At 43.0% G+C, this 12,781-nt stretch overlaps 1 protein-coding gene across 1 annotated transcript in view; it reads right to left on the minus strand.

Annotated features, from left to right (window-relative positions):
* Window positions 1–2,594: 2,594 nt before the first annotated feature.
* The window catches only part of LOC134347776 (suppressor of tumorigenicity 14 protein-like), a 60,580-nt gene continuing 50,393 nt past the window's right edge, over window positions 2,595–12,781 (minus strand). The window contains exon 13 of the mRNA XM_063050181.1: window positions 2,595–2,777. Coding sequence (XP_062906251.1) covers window positions 2,604–2,777 — 174 coding nt within the window. The 3' untranslated portion in view covers window positions 2,595–2,603. The remainder of the gene's footprint in view (window positions 2,778–12,781) is intronic.

Below are 12,781 nucleotides of genomic sequence, written 5' to 3' on the forward strand. Positions count from 1 at the left end.
TCTAAGGGATATCATCTTAAAGGTCCCACAATTCTATGCATACTTTTATAAGCAGTTATAATAATTATAATGGAACACACTCCAGTACCTAATTAAGATACAATTTTGTTATAACTTTCTTGTTTAATGAGATAGTAATTTTGATTTTATTTCTTCAATGTATCTGAATCTAAGCCAAGAATAATTTCATCTCTATGGAAATTCAGTAGCATAGCATATTGTTGTTCCTCTCCACACAAGGCAGACAACCTTTCTTTTTATTTTAGCATTTGTCGGTCTTATTTTACGAGGCTAAGTTGCTAGTTCAACGCTCAACCCAGCACAATTGGAAACTGTGCACGGAGCCGGCCGGATATGAACTTGCTTCGAAGTCCGGTGTGGACGCGTCTACACCACGGGTTGGCTAGTGTAGGGTATACCACCTCTCTAACTCTGATGCTGAACCAATGCTGAAAACCAAATGGCTTCAATTTTTTTTTTAAATCGTATGTAGATGATAATCACAGTTTTCAATTTGCATTAGAAATTACATAGTATGAAAAGCTTCCACCATTGGTAAAATTTTTCCAAATGTAATTACCTTGCATATATAGTGCATGTATAAAAGGAAAATAAATCTAGTTTTTGTGAGGACTGTTTACAAATTATATAATGGATAATACAAGATTCCAGTAACAATGACTCAACAACCAATCAAACAAAGAAAATGTATATGTAACTAAGATAGTGATAACTGAGCTTAGCCTAGCTTGGATTGAGTTAATTTCTTAGGGCTTTCGTTATCCGCAGTGAAATCAGCCGTAATCACTACAATGACGCTTCTCAGTTTTTTAACCACTAAGGTTTGATTTAATATTTTTACATGTAATTGTCCTCCACTTGAGGCCAAAAGACATGATGTCAGGATTAGCTGAGTCTTGAACGTTCCCAGGTACCCAAAAGAACGAGCTCTGGAGTCTTGTCAAGATAAGAGAAGAGGTTGTCAGACTCATGCTGGTCTACATGTTTAAAGCCCAGGATACCAAATTCCACAAGTAAAATGATAATCCCTCTTTACAGTCTCTGATATGATTCAGCTCTCAAGTCATCTCTGTGCAGACTTTCTACATGAAAGTCTAGCAGATATGGTACCAAAATAGTCTCAAGCTGGGGCTTTATATTTTAATTTAAATTGTAAATTATATTTAAGTATAAATTATACTTAAATTAGGCCTCTACCAACTTACATCAGAGCTCTCAGCCAACATGTGTGGGTGAAAGTAAACCAGGATGAAGTCATGTGATGGTGATGGTGACGGTGGGAATGAGCTTGTGAGGTCACGGTGGAGTGTTGGTTAAAATGAAACTTGGCCTATTTTCAGAACTGAACATAAACGTATCAATGGAGATTTGTGTGCACATTCACAACCTTAAGACATAGCCAACTTGTAGTTCAATTATCTTTTTGTACTGTTAAAGGAAATGATTGTAAATATTTTCCTCTTCGTTTGAACATACTTAAAATTAATCTTTAGATGTAGTAATGATATGGTTGCTTGCGACAGATCCCTGTTCTGATGATTTCACACTATGGCATTAGGGATAAGGTTTATTTCTGAAGTGTATAGAATCATACAGCATGGAAACATGCCATTCAGCTCCTCATGTCCATGACAATCATCAAGTACCTACCTACACAAACCCCATTTTGTGGCGCTTGGCCCATAGTCTTCTCCACCTTGGCGATTCAAGCACTTGTCCATACCCTTGAAATGTTATGTAAGTCTTTGCCTCCAACAGCTACCAATCACTCTCTTCCTCAGATGTTCTCCAAATCTCTTTCTTCTTACCTTAAACCTGTAGATACTTTTGCTACAGAGAAAAATTTCTGAGTATTCACTCAATCTAAGCTCCATTATAATTTTATACACATCAATCAGGTCTTCCCTCAATCTACTCCATTCCAAGAAAACTAACTCCGTCTCTCCCCATGGCTGAAATGCATCATCCCGTACTCAGCCAATGGTTTATATAGTTGTCCCATAATGTCCTTGCTCTTATATTCTATACCCCAGCTAATAAAGGCAAGTATCATGTATGTTTTCTTAATCACCTTATCTAACTGTACTGTGACTTTTATGGATCTTTAGACTTGTAAACCAAGGTTCCTTTAATCTTCGTACAACCTTGGGCCCTACTATTCATAATTATCAGAATTAAACTTTAAATATGGTTTGTAGGTCCAACTGAACTCCAGAGCTAAGCAAGGTAAAATCGTTTTCATTAGATATCATGTGATGTGATAACCTGGTGAATATTGACACATCACATGATATGGAATGAAAACAGTATCACCTTGCTTTATGGTGTAAAGAATGAACCAGTCCATTAATCTAATCGCAAATCTGGTTCATTCTTTGTTTTCACATCTATTGGGCTACCATACAGAAACAATAAAATGGAACACAATGACCATGCTTAATTCCATTCAAATCATTAAATCTATAATTTCTAAGTCTTGTCAATAAATGGTTTGCAGGATTCTACTGTGTGAGCATTACAAGTGGAACTGAAAATAACTTGAATTAAAGTAAGATATTATTTTTCTTTCACAGTAAAAATTTTCAGGTATTTCCATCAATTCCGATGTTCCTGTGTATCCATTCTCGGAACTTTGTGATCCGTGTATAAACTCCGGGGTGTCCATACCGGCCACATCCTTGACCCCAGCTCACAATTCCTGCTTGAAACCATTTTCCAGACAGTTCTTCACAGACCAATGGCCCTCCAGAGTCACCCTAGAGAGAACAAGAAAAATCTCAGAAATCTGCAGCTCTATCAAAGGATTCACCACACAATGACGGCTCAGACAAGATTTCTTAAACCCCTGTTGTTTTTGTATTACTTTTCTAGAAGCTAATATTTGCTATCAATGAATAAGACAGTGCAGAGTGGGTGGATAATGAACACGTTGTGTCTTCTTTTTTCCCCTGAGGAAAGAAGGTTGAGAAGTGATCGAAATGAGACCTTAACAATTGTAAAATATTTTGATGGAGAGAAGATGGATGCTTCCACAGTACGTACAGTTCTGGGCACCACACTAATAGGAAAGATGTGATAGCATTGGACAGGCTGCAAAGGAGATTCATTAGGATATTGCCTGGAATGGTGCATTTTATTTAAGAAGAGAGACTGGAAAGACTATATATGTTTTCCCTGGAGAGGAAGAGATTAAGAGCAGAGTTAAGACCACAAGACCATAAAATATAGGAGCAGAAGGAGGCCATTTGGCCCATCAGGTCTGCTCTGCCATTCAATCATGGGCTGATCCAATACTTCCAGTCATCCCCACTCCCCTGCCTTCTCCCCATACCCTTTGATGCCCTGGCTAATCAAGAACCTATCTATCTCTGCCTTAAATGCACCCAATAACTTGGCCTCCACAGCCACTTGTGGCAACAAATTCCACAGATTTACCACCCTCTGACTAAAGTAATTTCTCCATATCTCTGTTCCAAATGGGCGTCCTTCAATCCTGAAGTTGTATCCTCTTTTCCTAGACTCCCCTACCATGGGAAATAACTTTGCCATATCTAATCTGTTCAGGCCTTTTAACATTTGAAATGTTTCTATGAGATCCCCCCTCATTCTCCTGAACTCCAGGGAATACAGCCCAAGAGGTGCCAGACATTCCTCATATGGTAACCCTTTCATTTCTGGAATCATTCTCATGAATCTTCTCCGAACCCTCTCCAATGTCAGTATATCCTTTCTAAAATAACAAGCCCAAAACTGCACACAATACTCCAAGAGTGGTCTCACAAGTGCCTTATAGAGCCTCAACATCACATCCCTGCTCTTATATTCTATACCTCTAGAAACGAATGCCAACATTGCATTCGCCTTCTTCACCACCGACTCAAACTGGAGGTTAACCTTTATGGTATCCTGCACAAGGACTCCCTTTGCATCTCTGCATTTTGAATTATCTCCCCATATAAATAATAGTCTACCCATTTATTTCTTCCACCAAAGTGCATGACCATACACTTTCCAACATTGTTTTTCATTTGCCACTTCTTTGCTCATTCCCCTAAACTATCTAAGTCTTTCGACCTTACAATACCCGATCTTACAGAGTCACAGAACACTACAGCCCAGAAACAGACCCATTGGCCTATCTAGTCCAAGCCAGCCTGGTCTTCTACCTAGTCCCACCTACCCGCACCTGCACCATTGTCCTCCATATCTCTCTCATCAATATACCCATCCAAGTGTTAGAATTGAACTTGTGTCTACCACTTTCCTGGCAGCTCATTCCACACTCGTACCACCCTCTGTGTGAAGAAGTTACCCCTTCAGGTTCCCTTTAAATATGTCACCTTTTACCCTAAACCTATGACCTCTAATTCTAACAACAGGAATTCTGCAGATGCTGGAAATTCAAGCAACATACATCAAAGTTGCTGGTGAACGCAGCAGGCCAGGCAGCATCTATAGGAAGAGGCGCAGTCGACGTTTCAGGCCGAGACCCTTCGTCAGGACTAACTGAAGGAAGAGTGAGTAAGGGATTTGAAAGCTGGAGGGGGATGGGGAGATGCAAAATGATAGGAGAAGACAGGAGGGGGAGGGATGGAGCCGAGAGCTGGACAGGTGATAGGCAGAAGGGGATACGAGAGGATCATGGGACAGGAGGTCCGGGAAGAAAGACGGGGGGAGGGTGACCCAGAGGATGGGCAAGAGGTATATTCAGAGGGACAGAGGGAGAAAAAGGAGAGTGAGAGAAAGAATGTGTGCATTAAAAAGAGTAACAGATGGGGTACGAGGGGGAGGTGGGGCCTAGCGGAAGTTAGAGAAGTCAATGTTCATGCCATCAGGTTGGAGGCTACCCAGACGGAATATAAGGTGTTGTTCCTCCAACCTGAGTGTGGCTTCATCTTTACAGTAGAGGAGGCCGTGGATAGACATGTCAGAATGGGAATGGGATGTGGAATTAAAATGTGTTGCCACTGGGAGATCCTGCTTTCTCTGGCGGACAGAGCGTAGATGTTCAGCAAAGCGGTCTCCCAGTCTGCGTCGGGTCTCACCAATATATAAAAGGCCACATCGGGAGCACCGGACGCAGTATATCACCCCAGTCGACTCACAGGTGAAGTGATGCCTCACCTGGAAGGACTGTTTGGGGCCCTGAATGGTGGTAAGGGAGGAAGTGTAAGGGCATGTGTAGCACTTGTTCCGCTTACACGGATAAGTGCCAGCAGGGAGATCAGTGGGGAGGGATGGGGGGGACGAATGGACAAGGGAGTTGTGTAGGGAGCGATCCCTGCGGAATGCAGAGAGAGGCGGGGAGGGAAAGATATGCTTAGTGGTGGGATCCCGTTGGAGGTGGCGGAAGTTACGGAGAATAATATGTTGGACCCGGAGGCTGGTGGGGTGGTAGGTGAGGACCAGGGGAACCCTATTCCTAGTGGGGTGGTGGGAGGATGGAGTGAGAGCAGATGTACGTGAAATGGGGGAGATGCGTTTAAGAGCAGAGTTGATAGTTCTAATCTCAGCCAGGGAAGAGATTAGGTGAATGCATGAGGGTAAAACCCTGCATGTATTCTCCCTGTCTATGTCCCTCATAATATTGTATACCTCTATCAACTCTCCCCTCATTCTCCTGCATTCCAATGAATAAAGTCCTATTCTATTGAACCTTTCTCTATAACTCATGTCCCAAAGACCTGGCAACATTCTTGTAAATCTTCTCTGAACTCTTTCAAACTTATTGACATTTTTTCCTATAGGTAGGTAACCAGAACTGCCCACAACACTCCAAATTTGGACACATCAATGTCTTTACACCTTTAGCATTGCATCCTAACTTCTGTACAGAGTGACCAAATTTATTCAGGCCAATGAACAAAAGTTCTCTTTTCTTGCGATGCCACTCTCAAGGAAATTATGAATCTGTATTTCAAGCTCCCTTTATTCTACCACAAACCACAGAACCCTAACATTCACCGTGTAGATCTTGACCTGGACTGTTCTCCCAAGGTGTAACACCTCTTACTTGTCTGAATGAGACAAAATTTATGTGGGTAGATGGAGTAGACCCTTAACCTGAGGTGAATAAAACTGGAGGATATAGATATAGGTTAAGGGGTAATAGAGTCAGAAGGAATTTGAGAGCAATCTTTTTCACTCAGAGTACCTGAAATGCACTGTCTGAGTGGTGGAAGAAGAGTCATTTAAGAGTGTCTAAATGAGCACCTAGATAATAAGCCAAGTCTTGGATGATAGGGTTAATATAAATGAGTAGACGTGTGCACTAAATAGCTTGTGGCCATGTTGCTGACTGTATCACTCTAGCGAGGAGAAGTATAGAACATAGACTAGTACAACACATTACAGGCTGTTCGGCCCACAATGTTGTGCCAACCCTCAAACCCTGCCTCCCATATAACCCCCCACCTTAAATTCCTCCATATACCTGTCTAGTAGTCTCTTAAATTTCACTAGTGTATCTGCCTCCACCACTGACTCAGGCAGTGTATTCCACGCACCAACCACTCTCTGAGTAAAAAACCTTCCTCTAATATACCCCTTGAACTTCTCACCCCTTACCTTAAAGCCATGTCCTCTTGTATTGAGCAGTGGTGCCCTGGGGAAGAGGCGCTGGCTATCCACTCTATCTATTCCTCTTATTATCTTGTACACCTCGATCATGTCTCCTCTCATCCTCCTTCTCTCCAAAGAGTAAAGCCCTAGCTCCCTTAATCTCTGATCATAATCTGTACTCTCTAAACCAGGCAGTATCCTGTTAAATCTCCTCTGTACCCTTTCCAATGCTTCCACATCCTTCCTATAGTGAGGCGACCAGAACTGGACACAATACTCCAAGTGTGGCCTAACCAGAGTTTTATAGAGCTGCATCATTACATGTGTGGAACCTTGTCAACTGTCTTACTAAAATCCGTGTAGATCCCATCCACTGCACTACCCTCATCTATATTGCTGGTCACCTCCTCAAAGAACTCTATCAGGCTTGTTAGACACGATCTGCCCTTCACAAAGCCATGCTGACTGTCCCTGATCAGACCATGATTCTCTGAATGCCCATAGATCCTATCTCTAAGAATCTTTTCCAACAGCTTTCTCACCACAGACGTAAGGATCACTGGTCTATAATTACCCGGACTATCCCTACTACCTTTTTTGAACAAGGGGACAACATTCGCCTCCCTCCAGTCCTCCGGTACCATTCCCGTGGACAACGAGGACATAAAGATCCTAGCCAGGGGCTCAGCAATCTCTTTCCTCGCCTCGTGGAGCAGCCTGGGAAATATTCCATCAGGCTCCAGGGACTTATCCGTCCTAATGTATTTTAACAACTCCAACACCTCCTCTCCCTTAGTATCAACATGCTCCAGAACATTAACCTCACTCATATTGTCCTCACTGTCATCAAGTTCCCTCTCATTGGTGAACACTGAAGAGAAGTATTCATCGAGGACCTCGCTCAATTCCACAGCCTCCAGGCACATCTTCCCACCTTTATCTCTAAACGTTCCTACCTTCACTCCTGTCACCCTTTTGTTCTTCACATAATTGAAGAATGCCTTGGGGTTTTCCTTTACCCTACTCGCCAAGGCCTTCTCATGCCCCCTGCTTGCTCTTCTCAGCCCCTTCTTAAGCTCCTTTCTTGCTTCCCCATATTCCTCAATAGACCCATCTGATCCTTGCTGCCTTCTTCCACCTGACTAGATTTCCCACTTCACTTGTCACCCATGGTCCCTTCACCCTACCATTCTTTATCTTCCTCACCGGGACAAATTTATCCCTAACATCCTGCAAGTGATCTCTAAACATCGACCACATGTCCATAGTACATTTCCCTGCAAAAACATCATCCCAATTCACACCTGCAAGTTCTAGCCATATAGCCTCATAATTTGCCCTTCCCCAATTAAAAATTTTCCTGTCCTCTATGATTCTATCCTTTTCCATGATAATGCTAAAGGCCAGGGAGCAGTGGTCACTGTCCCCCAGATGCTTACCCACTGAGAGATCTGTGACCTGACCCGGTTTGTTACCTAGTACTAGATCTAGTATGGCATTCCCCCTAGTCGGCCTGTCAACATACTGTGACAGGAATCTGTCCTGGACACACTTAACAAACTCTGCCCCATCTAAACCCTTGGAACTAATCAGATGCCAATCAATATTAGGGAAGTTAAAGTCACCCATGATAACAACCCTGTTATTTTTGCACCTTTCCAAAATCTGCCTCCCAATCTGCTTCTCTGTATCTCTGCTGCTACCAGGAGGCCTATAGAATACCCCCAATAGAGTAACTGCTCCCTTCCTGTTCCTGACTTCCACCCATACTGACTCAAAAGAGGATCCTGCTACATTACCCACCCTTTCGGTAGCTGTAATAGTATCCCTGACCAGTAATGCCACCCCTCCTCCCCTTTTTACCCTTCTCTATCCCTTTTAAAGCACTGAAATCCAGGAATATTGAGAATCCATTCCTGCCCTGGTGCCAGCCAAGTCTCTGTAATGGCCACTACATCATAATTCCATGTATGTATCCAAGCTCTCAGTTCATCACCTTTGTTCCTGATGCTTCTTGCATTGAGGTACACACATTTCAGCCCTTCTACCTTACTGTCTTTACACCGTTTATTCTGCTTCTCTTTCCTCAAAGCCTTTCTGTATGTTAGATCTGGCTTTACTCCATGCACTTCTTTCACTGCTCTATCACTCTGGGTCCCATCCCCCTTGCAAATTAGTTTAAACCCTCTGGAAATAATTAAAGAAAAATCCACCCGGAATTCAGAAAAATCTTATATCACTGAGTTTTGAGCATGTGGAGCTGGTTATTAAGACTGCTTGAAGTGAATTGCGTAGTTATGTTTACATAGTAAGTATAGCAAAGGAGAACAGAGGGCAATATTGATAGATGAGGAGTATTGGAGAAAGATCAGTTTGAGCAACGTTGACTGGAATGGCCAAAAGTCCTGATTCTGTATAATACCAGTTCTGGAACTTCACATAAAATCACTTTTAAACTGACTTAATACTTAAGTAAATATGCAATTCATACTTATGCTGAGGAGTCAGAATTTTTTTTCATACGTTACTGATTGGTATTCCCGAGTACTCAGATCTTACAGATTAGATTTATAACTGAATGATTATCAACAGGTTTGGAGCATTTAACCTCCTGAACTCCTCTGCCATTTGACAAGATCAACATAGGTCTATCATTTTACTGCCTTATCTCATAACCCTTGGTTCTTCAATTATCTGTAATAATTTATCAATGATTTTTAAACATGATCGATAACTGAACTGCCACAGCACTCTGGGCGGAGAGTCCCAAAGATTCATGCCCTCTGAATGTATAAAAGGTCTTCCCTTTATTTTATCTCTACATCAAGGTTCCTCAGTTAGCAGAAATAACTTTCCTATGTTTACCCTGTCAAGGCATCACAGAATATATATTTTAACGAGGTTCCTTTTTTTCTAAACTCCAGAGAACAAAAGACTTAACTTACTCCATCTTTCACCATATGACAGACCCACCATCCCAAGAATCAAACATACTACTGTGTCTCTATAGTAAATGTGTCCTCTTTTAGATAAAGAGACAATAATTGTGTCATCTCTAGGTCCTATATAATTGTAGTAAGATTAATACTCAAATCCTCTTGCAATTTCCCACATTCATTATTTTTCAACAGACACATCTGTAACACATACTGCATTTCTTAATACTTGGTTGTGTAAATGATGGATAACAGGCAGAATAGCTATTTTGTAAAAAAAAAATGTCAACTCCCATTCTGTGGTAAGACTGTAACATCTTTCTTGCTTGAATTTGACAGTTTCCTCACAATGTTTTCCAGTTTTGAATCCTTACCAACATGAGAAATACGGATAACTATCAGGAAAAACAATAACTGGCTTGTTTTCTTTCCTCAATAAAAACACTGTGGAAGGTCACAGATCAGCAGATCAGACAAAGAAAAATATACATATTATGTTTGGCCTTATAGTATCCAAATTTACATCAATGCGTTACACAAAGACAGAATAATAAATGTAAAGTAATTAATTTTATGGCATCTTTCTGTTCGTAATTTAAAAACAAAATCAGTACTGATTAATTGACTTCCCTTAAAGGCTCAGAGATTCGAAGAGTAATACAACATGGAAATAGGTCCTTAAATTCAACTCATCCATGCTGACCAAGATGTTTATCTAAATTAATCCCATTGGCTTGTAATTTGTTCAAACCCTGCCAGAGCTTTTGTATCCATGTACCCATCCAAACATCTGTTAAGCATTCTAATTAAACTAGCCTCTGCCACCACATTCTATACATCCCACACCCTCTATGAAAAAACTTGCCCCTCTGCTCTCATTTAAATCCTTCTTTCATTGTAAACATATGTCCCCTACTTTTAGTCTCCCCTACCCTGGGAAAGGACTGACTACCCAGCCTCTGCTACCCTCAACCAGGCAGGAAGACCGGTGGCGTTCTTCTCCTGTACCCTTCAAGGCCCTGAAATTCGGCACTCCACGGTAGAGAAAGAGGCCCAGGCCATAGTGGAAGCTATTAGGCACTGGAGGCACTATCTTGCTGGCAAAAGGTTCACCCTGCTAACTGACCAGCGCTCAGTCGCATTCATGTTTAATAATCAACAACGGAGCAAAATCAAAAATGATAAAATTCTGAGGTGGAGAATCGAACTCTCCACCTACAACTATGATATCATGTACAGGCCTGGGAAGCTCAACGAGCCCTTCGATGCCCTATCCTGGGGAACATGCGCCAGCGCGCAGGTCAACCGGCTATACGCCCTACATGTAGATCTTTGCCACCCGGGGGTCACCCGGTTTTTCCACTTCATGAAAGCCCGGAACCTGCCTTACTCCCTTGAGGAGATCAGGATGATGACCAGGGACTGCCAAGTCTGCACAGAGTGCAAACCACACTTCTACCGACCCGAAAAGGCACAACTCATCAAGGCCACCCGCCCTTTTGAGCGACTGAGTGTTGACTTTAAGGGCCTTCTTCCCTCCACCGACCGTAATGTGTACTTTCTTAACGTTATCAACGAGTACTCGCAGTTCTCCTTCGCCATCCCCTGCCCCGACACCACTACCACGTCAGTTATAAAAGCCCTGCGCAAGCTCTTCACTCTGTTCGGATACCCATGCTATATCCACAGTGACAGAGGGTCCTCGTTTATGAGTGACGAGCTGCGCCAATACCTACTGGCTAGGGGAATTGCAACTAGTAGGACCACAAACTATAATCCCCAGGGGAATGGACAGGTGGAGAAGGAGAATAGCACGGTGTGGAAAACCACACTCTTAGCCCTCAGGTCAAAGGGACTGCCGGTCTCCCGCTGGCAGGAGGTCCTTCCCGAGGCACTTCACTCCATCCGCTCCCTGTTATACACAGCTACCAATGCCACCCCTCATGAGCGGCTCTTTTCTTTTCCCAGAAAGTCGACCACTGGAACCACCCTACCAACTTGGCTGATGTCCCCGGGGCCAGTGCTGCTCCGGAAACATGTGAGGAGCAATAAATACTCCCCGATGGTCAAGAGGGTTCACTTACTTCATGCGAACCCTCAGTATGCCTACGTGGTTCTACCTGTTGGGCAGGAGGACACAGTCTCCATCCGCAACTTGGCGCCCGCAGGCGCACTGGGCCCCTACCCTGAACAATCCATGGTTACTATTGATCCCGTACCCACGAGACACCGCGCACTTCAAACCCTACACAGACACCACACGACACTCACATACCGGGCGCGACGCACACGCACGAGGGATTAACAACACCTAATGTGCTAGCACCTCAAGTCAGGCTGGAGCCAGCACAACCACCGTCGCCAACGCAATCACCACTGGTGCTACGTAGATCACAGCGACGGACTCGACCGCCTGATAGACTTAACCTGTAAATATACTTGTTTTAAATATTGTCAGTCACTTCACCCTGTGGGAATCTTTTTTTTTAAAAAGAGGGGTGAATGTGGTAAACCATATATATATATGTTGTAACTCGGTTACCTGTCTGGACACGCCCCTCTGCTGACTGCCCCTCTGGCTCCTCCCACAGAGTCCCCTATAAAGGTGTTTTGCCTTGCCCCTCCCCCTCAGTCCAGGGGCAGACACTCACCATGGAGGTCGTATTGTACAGCGAATAAAAGCCTTTCAGTATTTTACCAAACCTCAGTCTTTTGGAGTTATTGAAGGCGATTCATCCTCTCAAAATGAACGCTAACATTGCATTTGCCTTCCTCACCACAGACCCAACCTGCAAATTAACCTTTAGGGAATACTGGACAAAGACTCCTAAATCCCTTTGCACTTCAGATTTTTGAATTTTCTCTCCACTTAGAAAATAGTTCACACTTTTACTTCTTCTACTAAAATGCATGACCATACAGTTCCCGATATGATATATTCCATCTGCCACTTGTTTGTCCATTCTTCTGACCTTCTGTAGCCTCTCTGCTTCCTCAAAAATGCCCGCTCTGCCACTTAGCTTCATATCATTTGAAAACTTGGCCACAAAGCTATCGATTTTATCATTCAGCTTACTGACATATAATGTAAAAGGAATTGGTCCCATTGTGGAACACCACTAATCACTGGCAGCCAACCAGAAAAGGCTCCCTTTATTCTCACTCATTGCCTCCTGCCAATCAGCCAGTGCTCTATCCATGCTAGCATCTTTCTTGTAATACCATGGGCTCTTAACTTGTTAAGCAGCCTCATGTGGTACCTT

The sequence above is a fragment of the Mobula hypostoma genome, chromosome 6 (assembly GCF_963921235.1).
Source record: "Mobula hypostoma chromosome 6, sMobHyp1.1, whole genome shotgun sequence".
In the NCBI taxonomy this organism is placed as follows: Eukaryota; Metazoa; Chordata; class Chondrichthyes; order Myliobatiformes; family Myliobatidae; genus Mobula; species Mobula hypostoma.